At 36.7% G+C, this 18,381-nt stretch overlaps 1 protein-coding gene across 3 annotated transcripts in view; it reads right to left on the bottom strand.

Moving 5' to 3' along the window:
* PDE3B (phosphodiesterase 3B) overlaps window positions 1-18,381 on the bottom strand; it is a 220,582-nt gene that overhangs the window by 77,787 nt on the left and 124,414 nt on the right. For all 3 annotated transcript variants that reach the window (XM_033207671.1, XM_033207670.1, XM_033207669.1), the window contains exons 3-4: window positions 6,946-7,194; window positions 4,144-4,280 (exon numbers count right to left, since the gene is read on the bottom strand). In XM_033207671.1, coding sequence (XP_033063562.1) covers window positions 4,144-4,280; window positions 6,946-7,194 — 386 coding nt within the window. The remainder of the gene's footprint in view (window positions 1-4,143; window positions 4,281-6,945; window positions 7,195-18,381) is intronic.

Here is an 18,381-nt window from a genome sequence, read left to right on the forward strand (position 1 = left end):
TTTCAATGCAGTTGTATAAACTTGGTAATTGATGTCTAAATTTACAAAGTTATTCTCTTAAGAAGCTGAGTAGGATGACACAATTAGCCCTCTTGAATTGCTGGGGTTCAAATAGGGTCAAGTTTGCTAATATAACCTTGGTGTAAATCTCTGATAAATTATAAGGCACAGTTATGGAATGACCATATGGAACGGCACTATGACCCTTAATCTTGCCTTCTGTTTAAGTTTCAGATCTGGGATGAGACTTCTCTGGTCAGAAAGTTCCAAGAAAGGTTGTTTTCCGGACTTGCTGATGATTGAATTACCCATCTCTGAGTTCTAGTTTTAGTGCAAGTTGAATATCCCTTATCTGAAAGTCTTGGGACCAGAAGTGTTTCAGATTTCAGGTTTTGGAATATTTGCCTATGCACAATGTGATATCTTGGGGATAGAACACAATATTCACTTTACCATCATATACACATAGCCTGAAGGTAATTTTATGTAATATTTTAAATAATTTTGTGCATGAAACAAAGTTTTGACTGTATTTTAACTGTGACCCGTCTCATGTGGTCAGGAGTGGGATTTTCCATTTGCAGAGTCATGTTTGTACTCAAGCAATTTTGAATTTTGGGGCATTTTGGATTTGGGATGCTCAACCTATACTTAGAGTTAAAAGAAGACTGAACTGCTATTTTTGAACTGAGTGATGGGACCCAGTCTTCTCTGAGGTCAAACAGCATATATATTCAGGGCTCACAGGTCACTCCTTTTGAACAGGTTTTCCCTGGGGAAAAAAACAGGCAAGTTGTGTTCAATTACCCTGTGGGCTATCAACTATAATTGATACTCCTACACTACCCTCCTACTCCTACACTAAAGGGACTTGCTTTTAAACCCGTGAGTCACCATTTATCTTCACCACTGCTGTGTAATCAAATCTAATAACTCATTGCCTGGCAATAGTATTTTATCCAAATACCTTATATATATATTTCATTGTTCGCATTTTAATTATTTTGAAACATAATTTAGCTTAATTTTCAAATGGAGTTAAACTAAGAACAAAATTATCAGAAAACATCAAGGAAGAGTCTTAAACAAGTTATATGCCTATTGTTTTTACCTAGAAAGCTTTCCATATCATTTTTCTATCTCATTATTTGAAAGACTGCTCATCTGTGTTAGTTCATTTACTTTTTCCAAGTAAGGGTTGCAGCTCTGTCATGAGGTAATAATTGGGTTTCACATTCTACACTAGGAATTTCGGCGTTATTCTATAGGACTGGTAAAGAGTCCAAAAATGCAATGACTAGAAAAACTATATACAGTCAGCTCTCTGTATGTGAGGTTTCTATATCCACAGATTTAACCACCCCCAAATCAAAAATATTCAAGGAAAAACAACAGTAATAAAAAAATGAATAAAAAATAGAGTATAACGACTCTTTACACAGCATTTATATTGCATTAGGTATTATAAGTAATCTGGAGGTGATTTAAAGTATATGAAAGGATGTGTAGAGAGTATATGCAAATACTACACCATTTTATATAAAGAACTCAAGCATCCATGGATTTTTGTACCCATGGGAAGGGGAGGGGCCTGGAACCAATCCCCCAAGGATACCCAGGGACAACTGCAATTACAGTTTTATTTAAGGAAGATTTGTAGTGTAAGGTAGAAGATTAATAAAGTCAAGAAGGATACTGGAAACTGGAATTAAGAGGTTAATTCAATAGCCCAAGTAAACAGCAATGAAAGCATAAAATAGTATAGGCACAGTGATAAAGGAGAAGAAGGAATAGAGAGTAAAAGATAATGCAGACAGATATCTGACAACTGTCATCTGTAGAATAAGGTGACAGGATGCAAAGATAACACCAAGTCTCTAAGTAAATCAATTTTGTAAGCAACCACTCCACTAGAGGATGGCAGCATTGTGCCAGGAAATAAGGGCAGAACAATAGTAACAGACGAAAAAGCAGCTGGAGTGATGAGAAATCTGGTTTCAGGTACAGGCTTAGGAAATGAGAGGTTCAACACTGGAATCATGTTGAAATCAGTCAGGCAAACTGTGATCAGAATCCAAAGCTCAAGACTCAAAATCAAGGATATGAGATCTCGATTCTGTAGTACTCTGATATAAATTCAAGATGATTTCAGAGTCATAAATCTATTAGTTTTGTGCCACTAAAGTCTAAAGATTCCTGAACAAAACATCACTACACATTAAAGATCTACAGCTGCACTAATATGGATGTTGCATGTATCTACAAAACAGTTACATATGGCTCTTTATATCTCAATGAAATTAATAAGAATTAAATCACATTTAAAATTCAGTTCCTCAGTCATACTAGATACATTTCAAATGATTAACAGCCACATGTAGCTAGGGAGTACCATATTAAACAGTGCAGATATAAACTATTTCCATCATTACAAAAATTTCTATTAGACAGCACTGATCTAGAGATTTTAATCTGAAAAGGAATAGTTGTTATAAATGTTTCATATATTCCCATCATAACCCACCTATGTGCAAAGTACACATATACATTTATTACCAAGAGGCTCCAGCTTCTGCAAACCAGAAAAGATACGTCTACCCTGGTCTCTTTAAAACAGATGTATATAATACCACCAATTAATTTATTCTCCAAATTTCTAAATATTTTATGAGGCATAAATTTTGTTTTAATGAGAGTTAAGTCATTATACAGAACCTACCTACCTATTTAGCTTTATATAATAAACACTTTTCAGAGTTAAAGATTAGTTTTCTCTGGACTATGCTTCTGTTTTAATCAATTATCTGAGGCAGCAGGATAAAAATGACCTTAATTCAATGTATCAAATGTTTCTTTAACTGCAAATGCATTGCTGTTACATCAGTATGAAAGGTTAAAATATAAAACATTTTTATCATTCCTTTTAAAACCCAACTATATTCTCAAGATAATGCTACCCATAGTTAAGAAATACTGTCACATTTTCTGTTCCTGACATCATTCACTTCCCTATATCCTGCTTCCTTTACCACAAAAAAAAAAAAAAGACTATAATGTTCAGGTCATGGCAAATTTTGGACCGGTGCTCATTTTCCTGTACAGTACTCTTCATACTTCAATGCATTCCTGTTTTAGACATCGCTCCATTCAATTTTTCTTTTACAAAAAAGGAGTTCAGATGCTTGAATATATTATACAAGATTCAAATCAATAAACCACCTAAGAATCTAGAAAATTATAATCATCTTATTCTTTCAGATGCAAATATTAACATAAATTTTAACAAATATCTATGGTCCAATCCTGCCATCTACTGTTTCAAATGTGAAACGATGACAGCTCAAAAGTATAAAACACACTCAATAACAACAGAAAGTGGTTAACGCAGAATTTGTGCCAATTCCGATCTTATATTAACATAATTAGAAAGCTGAGTAAAGAAAATTATGATAAACTCAAGCAAGGATCAGTATCTTTCCTGGTTTTCAAAAGACAAAGTACTGTATTATTAAATCCTTTGTTATCAGGGTAAATGTATATATTTACATTCAGGAGATTTCAGCTCCTGCATTTTCCCAGCCTCATTTACTTAAAGTTACTGATGACTTTCATTTATAAGATTAGCATTGTTCAGTTCCAAGTAAATCCTCAACAGAATATAGAATATATTAGTTGTCTCAGTCTCCAGCAGCAACAGGATTTGAAAGTCTGTTTACCTTCAATCTAACAACTGTGATGACCCTTGGAAACGTGCTCCTCTTTTCAGAAGTCCGCAACTCTGCAGACCTACCTCTGGATACTATTCATTGGATTGGTGGCTAACCCTGTAATGGCCACTTCTGTCGATTTAAAAACTTCCCCAGCACCCAGTCCTGAGTTGATCCCAATTTCCCTAAACTATCTCATGTTCTCAGGGATCCAGCACATTTTGTACCCAGCCTATCAAAGTTTTAGGACAAGACACATTAGCTTCTTTTTAATAATCATTTTCTCTATTTTACCATATTATTACTACACATGTTGTCCTATACCTAAAACACTTCAACCATTCCTTTCTGCTTACAGAACTAACTGAAACATTATCGACAGAAACAAAGTAGATGCATTTGATTCAAGTTTCTTAAAAGGCTCTGCCGATTTTACCTTGAAATGCCAAATTCTTGGTGAGGCCTTTTGCCATTATTACATTCCCATCTTGAAGACTGTTCAACAGGTAGCAATCCTGAAGTTCCTGAGCTCCTCCTCAGCTGTGGAGTTGGCGAACTATTCCTATTTAGTCCCTGTTGAATAATTTAACAATGGTTTAAAATGTCACTCTTTAATATGCTATATATGTAATATCAGTGATGGCACATGCAAGTATCAATACAAAGTATATTTTTAACATGTACAGAGAAAAAAGAAACATTTTATTCAGAAAATCTGTCAATTTACTCCAAATTTTACATTCTGTTATTCTATTCCTCTTCCTCCTACTAAAAAATATGTCTGAGCTCTATAATTTAAACTAGATTCTTTTCCTTTTATACATTTTACTACTTGTTTCATGAGAAACAATCAATTGGCAATTTAAAAAGTGGATATGAAAGTTTTATCCTGAAAATCAACTTCAGAGGACAATCTTAGGATCAGGGATGATCAGCCCTATATTCTAATTTTTTTATATTTTCAGTACAGTGCTATGGAATTTACTTAGTGGTTAATCAGGAGAAACTGCAGGATTCTGAGTTTGAATAAATGACTGAGTTAAATACAGAACACCTTTAGCATTAATATTTTGCCCTAATTTTAAAAAATATCCTCAACTAACCCAAATGTTCTCCATTTTTGACCATTATAAATGTTTTACTGAGATTTACATAATAGTTTCTGCTTTTTATGAATTTCCTCTATCAGCAGACACTGCAGCAATCTCAGAGATAAATATCTGTCTTATATTTCAGTTTTCCCAAGGACACTGATTTTGTAAAGGTTAATAGCTAATTAGACCTGCAGTGAAAAAGTCCTTTATGCTAATATCCTTGTTGACTGTAATTTAGGTTCACACGATCTTTCTTTGTTTTTAACGTGTGTAAGAGAGTTATATTAAGTTATCTGTTCCTTTTCCCTTTTGCCTATTGTTTTTTTAATAAATGCCATTGCCCTTTTCTGAAGTAACATCAGGTTTTTTATATGCTTTTCCAAAAGGAGAGACAAATTTGATATAGAATTCTAATAAGGAGTTTAAGGAACACAAAGAAAAGGAATAAGGGTTATTTCCTGGTTCTTATATGACTTACTCTATCAGTAGATTCCAGAACCCAAAATAACCTTGATTAACTACAATGCTCAGGAAATGAGGCATTTAGGCATCCTGTTTAATTAATATTATGTTTAAAATGCTCCTAAAATGTACCAGCACACTTTTCTACACACTAAATACTGATATCAATATGATTTCTGATTTAAAATTTTAAGAATTACTATTTTTAAAAATTACTATCCTGAGTATCAAATATCAATAGAAAATGCAAAGGAGGGGTAGAGTGAAAACTAACTCAAGAATACATAGTTATTTTATTTATGGTTTATTGCTATGCCCTCTGAATGCCTGTGATTAATCTCTTTCTTATAAGGTAGACTGCTGAAAAAGAAGTCATATAACTAAGTACTAATTAATTGGGTTTTGACTAATGTAGGTGCTACTGTATAAACTTTAAAAAAATAAAAGTATCACATAACTATGATCCGGACTGTGACCAGTACTTTTGAAATTCTTTTCCTCTAATTGGGTTTGCTTAATTTTTCCACATTTCTAAACCCTAATGCTGACAACTGACAAAATCAACTGATAATCAAAATTCCTACAAAAACTATATTTATCGATTTCTAAGTTCTATAAGCATTATTACAATTGACAAAATTAACTGAAATAAATTTCATCTTCTCTTGGTTAGTTTCCTTATCTGGAATAAAGTGGTTGAGTAAAATAATTTCTAAAATGTTTCTAGTTTTAAAGTTTTATGATTTTAGCTATTGGTAAAGATACTAATAGTCAAATAAAACAAGTAAAAGCACTCTGAATAAGGATAATGCATACCAATTTAGAACAGTATTTATTATTTTCTAAAGAAAATCCTATTTTGAAATATTTACATTTTAAAGAGAAATTAATCATCTATTCTAATGATATAAAAATCAATGCTTTGGGAGGCCGAGGTGGGCGGATCACAAGGTCAGGAGATCGAGACCATGGTGAAACCCCGTCTCTACTAAAAATACAAAAAAAAAAAAAACTAGCCGGGCGAGGTGGCGGGCGCCTGTAGTTCCAGCTACTCGGGAGGCTGAGGCAGGAGAATGGCGTGAACCCGGGAGGCGGAGCTTGCAGTGAGCCGAGATCGCGCCACTGCACTCCAGCCTGGGCGACAGAGCAAGACTCCGCCTCAAAAAAAAAAAAAAAAAAATCAATGCCTACTGGGCTACCGTAATCTCCAGTAGGTATAGAAGGGGGGAAAACAGGGTTCAAAAAATATAAAAATCATTTTAAAATAATGCTATGTAATTCATAAAATGGATATTATAATGACCATTTCTTCTTGGCTCAACAAGAACAATTCCTGGATTCTAAAGAATAAAATAGAGCAATAAAATGATCTGGCTACTAGTTTGTTGTACCACCCTGGAACAAAATTTGCTTGTTGTTCTCTACTTCTTAACAAGAATAATAATACATAGTTGTTACCATTCAAATTATAAGTACTAATCACAGCAATGTACTTAAAATAAAAACTGAATACTCAACTATAATTATTTGAGCTTATAATTGCCTCTAACATCCCAAGCAGCTCAATATTATGTCCGGTCCTTGAAAGGAAAATTGTATTTTATATAGAATTTAAAGGAGCAGTTAATTTGAAAATATCGTTAAATTTGATAAATAGGGTTGGATGATTACTGTATTTTGACCTTGTTAAGTTTTCTATCCCCTTTCTCAGCTGGGTCCTCTATTTCAGAGCAGGGGTAAAATCCAGGAAATGGTGTGAGAGGATTAATCTTTGGCCTACAGGAACCTGAGAAAGCACCCATTAAGCTACTGATACTCCGTAGAGAGGAAATGACTTGAGGTGGAAGGCTTGGATCAATCAGAAGATCTGAAACCATATTACGAGCCTCATTTAGCACTGAAAGATCAACTCCATTTCCGCCTCCAGAATTCTAGAAAGAAAAAAAGTGAAATTTTCATTCATTTGTACATGGTATAAATAATATAACAAATGGTATAATTCTAACTTAAAATTTATATATATATATGTAGCAAATAACCGTGAACTTTAATTTTTTTCTTTTTCACTAGCTGATTATCACATTATATCTAATGGTATTAATTACTAACACTGAATTACCTAATGACAAGTATAAAACTAAATCTGTATTTACTTTAAAGTCTGTAATTTGAACATTTCATTAATTCATTGATTATTTCCTTTCCTTTATAACAAAATTTCTTTTAAACACACAAAGCACTTATTTCATTTACCTGATTCACTTAAGAGGCAGTCTAACACAGTGACAAGGTTTTGTAGCAAACATACCTGAATTTGAAACCTAAACTTTAATCTCACCTGTGTGGCCTTGAGCAGGTTACTTAATCTCTGAAAATTTCAGTTTCTTCAATGTAAAAAAAGGATAGTAATGTCTACCTTATTATGGGCTAATATGAGAAATCTGATAATATATGTAAAGCAAATAAAGAAGTGGATAATGTATGATTTAGAGCATTAAAAGTATTATTACTATTAATATGAAAAATGATGAGATAAAAATACAGAAAAAAATGTTACCAGTTCAAAAGAGAGCGATAACTTAAAGATGAATAATTAACAAAAACCTCACAGACAGGGTAGCATCAGGCAAGGCTTTAAAAAATTGGCAGAAAAAAATTTTTTAATTTAGAAGAAATATGTCACTGATTTAAACATAAGATGATTTTTACTCTTCGAATAAACATATATATGACGTTCAATTTGATTACCCATAGAAATAAGTGGACTAACAATCAGAACAGTAAATTAAATGTTACTTTTGTTTTTTGTTGTTGTTGTACATTGAACTTACATTTGGGTATGTTTGGAATTAATTATTATTCAAATTAATGAGTTCACAACAAAACTGTTTATTAAAGTATCCTCAATACATTTTGGAAGTTAGAAATATTATGAACATTACATCAACACAGATACATAATGTCTGCTCTTTGTGGATTTTTTTTTTCTTGTGAAGTGTTAATATGTATTAGTTTTTATTTTAAAACATTTTCTGACACCAGGGCATAGCCCAACTATTTCTAGCCTTTCTCCCTTGCAAATACCACTAAAATAAACACCTGTCTATATATGTTACTGTGAACAATTAAGCAGATTTCTTAAACACAGCTTCCCATAATCTGAATTGCTGAATGCAAACTAACATGCTAAAATGTTGCCATTCCTCTAAAACTGCCCTAGAATATGTTGATCAAATCTACACTTCTAATTGTATGTAACAGCACCTATTTTTCCATATCCCATTACAATTAGCAACTATGAATTTAATTAATCCTTACCTATCTGATAGCCAAAAAAAAAAACCCTCTAATTTCTGCTTCAACCTGAATTCTCTGATTATTGTGATTCTGAATGTTCCTTATAATATTTATAATGTTTATACTCCTTTTTCTGTGAACTTTGTCATTTTAACCACTCATTGCAATTCTGTAGTGGTCTCATTTAGCCACCACAGAATTCAAATGGAACACATACAAAAACAATTTTTGTTTGCAAGTAACCTTTCCTCAATACTGTTTAAAAACTGTTGAAACCCCATCAAAAAGTGGGCGAAGGATATGAACAGACACTTCTCAAAAGAAGACATTCATACAGCCAACAGACACATGAAAAAATGCTCATCATCACTTGCCATCAGAGAAATGCAAATCAAAACCACAACGAGATACTATCTCACACCAGATAGAATGGCAATCATTAAAAAATCAGGAAACAACAGGTGCTGGAGAGGATGTGGAGAAATAGGAACACTTTTACACTGTTAGTGGGACTGTAAACTAGTTCAACCATTGTGGAAAACACTGTGGCGACTCCTCAAGGATCTAGAACTAGAAATACCGTTTGACCCAGCCATCCGATTACTGGGGATATACCCAAAGGATTATAAGTCATGCTGCTATAAAGACACATGCACATGTATGTTTACTGCAGCACTATTCACAATAGCAAAGACTTGGAATCAACCCAAATGTCCATCAGAGACAGACTGGATTAAGAAAATGTGGCATGCCGGGCGCGGTGGCTCAAGCCTGTAATCCCAGCACTTTGGGAGGCCGAGACAGGCGGATCACCAGGTCAGGAGATCGAGACCATCCTGGCTAACACGGTGAAACCCCGTCTCTACTAAAAATACAAAAAACTAGCTGGGCGAGATGGCGGGCCTCTGTAGTCTCAGCTACTCAGAAGGCTGAGGCAGGAGAATGGCGTGAACCCGGGAGGCGGAGCTTGCAGTGAGCTGAGATCCGGCCACTGTACTCCAGCCTGGGCAACAGAGCGAGACTCCGTCTCAAAAAAAAAAAAAAAAAAGAAAATGTGGCACATATACACCATGGAATACTATGCAGCCATAAAAAAGGATGAGTTCGTGTCCTTTGTAGGGACATGGATGCAGCTGGAAACCATCATTCTCAGCAAACGATCACAAGAACAGAAAACCAAATAGCACATGTTCTCACTCATAGGTGGGAATTGGACAATGAGATCAGTTAGACACACACCAGGTCCTATTGTGGGGAGGGGATGGGGGGAGAGATAGCATTAGGAGATACACCTAATGTAAAAGACGAGTTAATGGGTGCAGCACACCAACATGGCACATGTATACATATGTAACAAACCTGCACGTTGTGGACATGTACCCTAGAACTTAAAGTATAATAATAATAATAAAAAACTGCTGAAATTAGGAAAGAACAAATCACAAATTTACTGAGAGTACAGTGTGACTTTCACTTTAACAATACAAGGTAATTAGAATCTACTCATAAATATCTCCCATGACAACAGGAATACCTCATGTAAAAAAAATCATTTTCATAGACAAATCTTTTTTTCATGATCAATTTTTCCTTTTGTTCATATTGTATCCTTTTAAGGTAAATACTTACGTCAGGCCTTAAGTTTGCTATTTTATTGTTTTCTGTTTGTTTCTTCTGTTCCTTGTTCCTTTGTTTTTTCTTGTTTTTCTGGGGTTACTAGAATTTTTTATGATTCCATCGTGATTAATTTATAGAGTTTCTGAGTTTATTACTTTATATAGTTTTCTTAGCGGTTGTTCTTGGCAATACAATGTACACATGTGATTTATCACAGTCTACTGGTATCGACATTTTACCACTTTGAGTAAAGTGTGAAAACCTTACTACCAGTTAGGTCTCTACCTTGCCTACTTTTAAGTATAATTGTCTTGTCTTGAGTATCAGATGATGTTATAATTTTTATTGCAATCATCAAATATGATTCATGAAACTCACAAGAAGTATAGTCTATTGCATTCTCCCACTATTTCTTCTTGTTTCACTGTTCTTTCTTCCTTCCTGTTACTTCAAGAGTCCTTCTTTTATAATTTCCTTTCTGTTTAAAGCAGGGGTTCCCTAACCTTTTTGGCACCAGAGACAGGTTTCGTGAAAGACAATTTTTCCACAGGCTGGGTGGGGGTGCAAGGAGATGGTTTCAGGATGAAACTGTTGTTCCATCATCCAGACCTTAGATCATTAGGCCTTAGAATCTCATAAGGAGTGCACAACCCCAAATCCCTTGCATATGCAGTTCACAATAGGATTTGTGCTCCTATGAGAATCTAATGTGGTGGCTGATCTGACAGGAGGCAGAGCTCAGGCAGTAATGCTCATGTGCTTGCTGCTCATCTCCAGCTATGTGTACCAGTTCCTAACAGGCCACAAACCGGTACTGGTTGGTAACTCCTGGTTTAAAGAACTTTCTTTTGTCTTTCTTGCAAGGTAAGTGTCTCACTGACAAATTCTTTTCTTTTCCTTCACTTCACAATGTTTTCCCCTTCATTCTTTTTTTTTAAATTAATATTACACTTTGTGTTCTAGGGTACATGTGCACAAAGTGAAGGTTTGTTACATATGCATACATGTGCCATGTTGATGTGCTGTACCCATCAACTCCTCATTTACATTATGCATATCTCTCAATGCTATCTCTGCCCGCTCCTCCACCCCACGACAAGCCCCAGTGTGTGATGTTCCCCACCCTGTGTCCAAGTGTTCTCATAGTTCAATTTCCACCTATGAGTGAGAACATGCAGTGTTTGGTTTTCTGTTTTTGTGATAGCTTGCTCAGAGTGATGGTTTCCAGCTTCATCCATGTCCCTGCAAAGGACATGAACTCATCCTATTTATGGCTGCATAGTATTCCATGGTGTATATGTGCCACTTTTTCTTTATGCAGTCTATCATTCATGGATATCTGGGTTGGTTCCAAGTCTGTGCTATTGTGAATAATGCTGCAATAAGCATATGTGTGCATGTGTCTTTATAGTTGCATGATTTATAATCCTTTGGGTATATACCCAGTAGTGGGATGGCTGGGTCAAATGGTATTTCTAGTTCTAGGTCCTTGAGGAATCACCACACCAGCTTCCACAATGGTGGAACTAGTTTAAAGACCCACCAACAGTGTAAAAGTGTTCCTATTTCTCCACATCCTCTCCAGCACCTGCTGTTTCCTGACTGTTTAATGACCACTTTTCCAACTGGTGTGAGATAGTATCTTGTTGTGGTTTTGATTCGCATTTCTCTGATGGCCACTGATGATGAGCATTTTTTCATGCGTCTGTTGGCTGCATAAATGTCTTATTTTGAGAAGTGTCTGTTCATACCCTTCACCCACTTTTTGATGGGGTTCTTTGATTTTTTACTTGTAACTTTTTTTAAGTTCTTTCTAGATTCTGGATATTAACCCTTTGTCAGATGGGTAGATTGTAAAAATTTTCTCCCATTCTGTAGGTTGCCTGTTCACTCTGATGGTAGTTTCTTTTGCTGTGCAGAAACTCTTTAGTTTAATTAGATCCCATTTCTCAATTTTGGCTTTTGTTGCCATTGCTTTTGGTGTTTTACACATGAAGTTCTCGTCCATGCCTATGTCCTGAATGGTATTGCCTGAGTTTTCTTCTAAGGTTTTTATGGTTTTAGGTCTAACATTTAAGTCTTTAATCCATCTTGAATTAATTTTTGTATAAGGTGTAAGGAAGGGATCCGGTTTCAGTTTTCTACATATGGCTAGCCAGTTTTCCCAACACCATTTATTAAAAAGGGAATCCTTTCCCCACTTCTTGTTTTTGTCAGGTTTGTCAAAGATCAGATGGTTGTAGATGTATGCTATTATTCCTGAGGGCTCTGTTCTGTTCCATTGATCTATATCTCTGTTTTGGTACCAGTACTATGCTGTTTTCATTACTGTAGGCTTGCAGTATAGTTTGAAGTCAGGTAGCATGATGCCTCCAGCTTTGTTCTTTTGACTTAGGATTGTCTTGGCAATGCAGGCTCTTTTTTGGTTCCACATAAACTTTAAATAAGTTCTTTCCAATTCTGTGAAGAAAGTCATTGGTAGCATGAAGGGGATGGCATTGAATCTATAAATAAATTACCTTGGGCAGTATGCCCATCTTCACGATATTGATTCTTCCTATCCATGAGCATGGAATGTTCTTCCATTTGTTTGCGTCCTCTTTTATTTCGTTGAGCAGTGGTTTGTAATTCTCCTTGAAGAGGTCCTGCACATCCCTTGTAAGTTGGATTCCTAGGTATTTTATTCTCTTTGAAGCAATTGTGAATGGGAGTTCACTCATGATTTGGCTCTCTGTTTGTTACTGGTGTATAAGAATGCTTGTGATTTTTGCACACTGATTTTCTATCCTGAAACTTTTCTGAAGTTGCTTATCAGCTAAAGGGGATTTTGGGCTGAGGTGATGGGGTTTTCTAAATATACAATCATGTCATCTACAAACAGGGACAATTTGACTTCCTCTTCTCCCAACTGAATACCGTTTATTTCTTTCTCCCGCCTGATTGCCCTGGCCAGAACTTCCAACACTATGTTGAATAGGAGTGGTGAGAGAGGGCATCCCTGTCTTGTGCCAGTTTTCAAAGGGAATGCTTCCAGTTTTTGCCCACTCAGTATGATATTGGCTGTGGGTTTTTCAGAAATAGCTCTTATAATTTTGAGATACACCCCATCAATACCTAATTTATTGAGAGTTTTTAGCATGAAGGGCTGTTGAATTTTGTCAAAGGCCTTTTCTGCATCTATTGAGATAATCATGTGGTTCTTGTCTTTGGTTCTGTTTATATGATGGATTACGCTTATTGACTTGCATATGTTGAACAAGCCTTGTATCCCAGGGATGAAGCCCACTTGATCATTGTGGATAAGCTTTTTGATGTGCTGCTGGATTCGGTTTGCCAGTATTTTATTGAGGATTTTTGCATCAATATTCATCAGGGATATTGGTCTAAAATTCTCTTTTTTTGTTGTGTCTCTGCCAGGCTTTGGTATCAGGATGATGTTGGCCTCATAAAATGAGTTAGGGAGGATTCCCTCTTTTTCTATTGACTGGAATAGTTTTAGAAGGAATGGTACCAGCTCCTCTTTGTACCTGTGGTAGAATTCAGCTGTGAATCCATCTGGTCCTGGACTTTTTTGGTTGGTAGGCTCTTCATTATTGCCTCAATTTCACAGCCTGTTATTGGTGAATTCAGGGATTCAACTTCTTCCTGGTTTAGTCTTGGGAGGGTGTATGTGTCCAGGAATTTATCCATTTGTTCTAGATTTTCCAGTTTATTTGTATAGAGGTGTAAATAGTATTATCTGATGGTAGTCTGTATTTCTGTGGGGTCGGTGGTGATATCCCCTTTATCATTTTTTATTGCATCTATTTGATTCTTCTCTCTTTTCTTCGTTCATCTTGTTAGTGGTCTATCAATTTTGTTGATCTTTTCAAAAAACCAGCTCCTGGATTTACTGATTTTTTGAAGGGCTTTTTGTGTCTCTATTTCCTTCAGTTCTGCTCTGATCTTAGTTATTTCTTGCCTTCTGCTAGCTTTTGAATGTGTTTGCTCCTGCTTCTTTAGTTCTTTTAATTGTGATGTTAGGGTGTCAATTTTAGATCTTTCCTGCTTTGTCTTATGGGCATTTAGTGCTATAAATTTCCCTCTACACACTGCTTTAAATGTGTCCCAGAGATTCTGGTATGTTGTGTCTTTGTTCTCATTGGTTTCAAAGAACATCTTTATTTCTGCCTTCTTTTCACTATGTACCCAGTAGTCAATCAGGAGAAGGTTGCTCAGTTTCCATGTAGTTGAGTGGTTTTGAGTGAGTTTCTTAATCCTGAGTTCTAGTTTGATTGTAGTGTGGTCTGAGAAACAGTTTGTTATAATTTCTGCTCTTTTACACATTTGTTGACGAGTGCTTTACTTTCAACTATGTGGTCATTTTTGGAATAAGTGCGATGTGGTGCTGAGAAGAATGTATATTCTGTTGATTTGGGTTGCAGAGTTCTGTAGATGTCTATTAGGTCCATGCATGGTGCAGAGCTGAGTTCAATTCCTGGATATCCTTGTTAACTTTCTGTCTCGTTGATCTGTCTAATGTTGACAATGGGGTGTTAAAGTCTCCCATTATTATTGTGTGGGAGTCTAAGTGTCCTTCTAAGTCTCTTAAGGACTTGCTTTATGAATCTGGGTGCTCCTGTATTGGGTGCATATATATTTAGGATAGTTAGCTCTTCTTGTTGAATTGATCCCTTTACCATTATGTAATGGCCTTCTTTGTCTCTTTTGATCTTTGTTGGCTTAAAGTCTGTTTTATCAGAGACTAGGATTGCAACCCCTGCTTTTTATTGTTTTCCATTTGCTTGGTAGATCTTCCTCCATCCCTATATTTTGAGCCTATGTGTGTCTCTGCACGTGAGATGGGTCTCCCGAATAAGTCAAGACACTGATGGGTCTTGACTCTTTATCCAGTTTGCCAGTCTGTGTCTTTTAATTGGATCATTTAGCCCATTTATATTTAAGGTTAATATTGTTATGTGTGAATCTGATCCTGTCATTATGATGTTAGGTACTTATTTTGCTTGTTAGTTGATGCGGTTTCTTCATAGTGTCGATGGTCTTTACAATTTGGCATGTTTTTGCAGTGGCTGGTACCGGTTGTTCCTTTCCATGTTTAGTGTTTCCTTCAGCAACTCCTGTAGGGCAGGCCTGGTGGTGACAAAATCACTCAGCATTTGCTTGTCTGTAAAGGATTTTATTTCTCCTTCACTTATGAAGTTTAGTTTGGCTGGATATGAAATTCTGGTTTGCAAATTCTTTTCTTTAAGAATGTTGAATATTGGCCCCCATTCTCTTCTGTTTTGTAGAGTTTCTGCTGAGAGATCCACTGTTAGTCTGACGGGCTTCTCTTTGTGGGTAACCCGACCTTTCTCTCTGGCTGCCCTTAACAGTTTTTCCTTCATTTCAACTTTGGTCAATCTGACAATTATGTGTCTTGGAGTTGCTCTTTTCAAGGAGTATCTTTTTGGTGTTCTCTGTATTTCCTGAATTTGAATGTCAGCCTGCCTTGTTAGGTTGGGGAAGTTCTCCTGGATAATATCCTGAAGAGCGTTTTCCAACTTGGTTCCATTCTCCCCATCACTTTCAGGTACACCAATGAGACATAGATTTGGTCTTTTCACATAGTCCCATATTTCTTGGAGGCTTTGTTCATTTCTTTTTACTGTTTTTTCTCTAAACTTCTCTTCTCGCTTCATTTCATTCATTTGATCTTCAATCACTGATATCCTTTCTTCCAGTTGATCGAATCAGCTACTGAAGCTTGTGCATGCGTCAGGTAGTTCTTGTGCTATGATTTTCAGCTCTATCGGGTCATTTAGGGACTTCTTTAGACTGGTTATTCTAGTTATCCATACGTCTAATCTTTTTTCAAGGTTTTTAGCTTCTTTGTGACGGTTTTGAACTTCCTCCTTTAGCTCCGAGAAGTCTGATCGTCTGAAGCCTTCTTCTCTCAACTTGTCAAAGTCATTCTCTGTCCAGCTTTGTTCCGTTGCTGGCGACGAGTTGTGTTCCTTTGGAGGGGGAGAGGTGCTCTGATTTTTAGAATTTTCAGCTTTTCTGCTCTGGTTTCTCCCCATCTTTGTGGTTTTATCTACCTTTAGTCTTTGATGATGGTGAGGTACAGATGGGCTTTGAGTGTGGATGTCCTTTCTGTTTGTTAATTTTCCTTCTAACAGTCAGGACCCTCAGCTGCAGGTCTGTTGGATTTTGCCTGAGGTTGACTCCAGACCCTGTTTGCCTGGGTATCACTAGCATAGGCTGCAGAACTGCAAATATTGCAGAAGGGCAAATGTTCCTGCCTGATCGTTCCTCTGGAAGTTTCCTCTCAGAGGGGCACCCAGCTGTATGAGGTGTCCTTCGGCCCCTACTGGGAGGTACCTCCCAGTTAGGCTACTCAGGAGTCAGGGACCCACTTGAGGAGGTAGTCTGTCAGTTCTCAGATCTCAAACTCTGTGCTGGGAGAACCACTACTCTCTTCAAAGCTGTCAGACAGGAACATTTAAGTCTGCAGAAGTTTCAGCTGCCTTTTGTTCAGCTATGCCCTGCCCCCAGCATTGGAGTCTACAGAGGCAGGCAGGCCTCCTTGAACTGCGAAGGGCTCCAAAGCGGCTTCCTCGCGGCTTTGGTTACCTACTCAAGCCTCAGTAATGGCGGGCGCCCCTCTCCCAGCCTCACCGCTGCCTTGCAGTTCAATCTCAGACTGCTGTTCTAGCAGTGAGCAAGGTTCTGTGGGCGTGAGACCCTCCGAGCCAGGCGCAGGATATAATCTCCCGGTGTGCCATTTGCTAAGACCATTGGAAAAGCGCAGTATTAGGGTGGGAATGACCCAATTTTCCAGGTGCTGTCTGTCACGGCTTCCCTTGGCTAGGAAAGGGAATTTCCCGACCTCTTGCACTTCCCGGCTGAGGTGATGCCTCACCCTGCTTAGGTTCACAGTCTGTGGGCTGCCCCCACTGTCCTGCACCTACTGTCCAACAAGCCCCAGTGAGATGAACCCGGTACCTCAGTTGGAAATGCAGAAATCACCCATCTTCTGCATCGCTCATGCTGGGAGCTGTAGCCTGGAGCTGTTCCTATTCGGCCATCTTGGAATCTAACCCCCTTCATTCTTTAAGAATACTTTTGCTGGATATAGACTTTACAGCCATTTTCTTCCAGCACTTCAAAAGTGTTCTGCCACTTCCTTCTGGCCTTCATGGTTTTAAGTGAGAAATCTGCTATTACTTGAATTGGTGTTCCCCTATAGGTAAAGTGTTGTTTCTCTCTGATGCTTTTTAAGATATTCTCTTTGTCGTTAGCTTTCAGAAGTTTAATTATGACATGTCTTAGAGTAGATTTTGAGAGGTTGATACTATTTGGGGTTCAGAAAGCTTCTTGAATCTGTAGGATTATGTTTTTGGCTAAATTTGAGAAGTTTTCAGCCATTATTTCTTCAAACACTCTTTCTCCTTTTCAAACACCAATAATACAAATGTTGGTTCTTTGTTACTGCCCAACAGGTCCCTAGGACTCTGTTCATTTTGTTTCTGTTTTCTCTGTGTTGTAAAAATTGGGTAAATTCTATTGATCTATGCTTAAGCTCACAGATTCTATCCTACTGTCATCTCCACTTTGTTATTCATCCTATCCAGTAATTTTAAATTTCTATTATTGTATTTTTCAGCTCTATAATTTCCATTTGCTTTTTTATAATTTATATTTCTTTTGCTAATATTTTCTTTCTTTTTCCATTTGTTTCAAGATACTTTGTAATTATTTGTTAGAGCATTTTTATGACGTTTGCTTTAGAAATCCTTGCCAGATGATTCCAAATCTGATTCATCTTGGTGTTGTCATTCCTTTTTCTTATTCGTGATTTTCTTGGTTTTGGTATGATGGGTGATTTTTTATTTTATTCTCAATATTTTGACTATAACTTACAAGACTCTGGGTCCTACCAAAATCTTTGACATTAGAAGGCAGTATCCCCATTTAGGTTTGTCACATAGGTCCTGGCCTACTTTTGTGGGCTGTGGTTTGGATGACAATTTTCAAAGCATTCACAATCATTTTGGTGTGTTTGAATTTTTGTTTTGTTTTGTTTTGGTGCCCCTTAGGTTCCCACTAGTCCATACCGGTACCTTAGGGTAGAGGGAGAGAAAGCTTCCTCAGGTTGGGTCATCTGGTTCCTTTAGGGGATAGAAAGGAGTCTCCAGGCCACAGGAATAAAGATCACTTTCTGG

This window comes from Trachypithecus francoisi, unplaced genomic scaffold (assembly GCF_009764315.1).
Source record: "Trachypithecus francoisi isolate TF-2019V2 unplaced genomic scaffold, Tfra_2.0 Lachesis_group8, whole genome shotgun sequence".
In the NCBI taxonomy this organism is placed as follows: Eukaryota; Metazoa; Chordata; class Mammalia; order Primates; family Cercopithecidae; genus Trachypithecus; species Trachypithecus francoisi.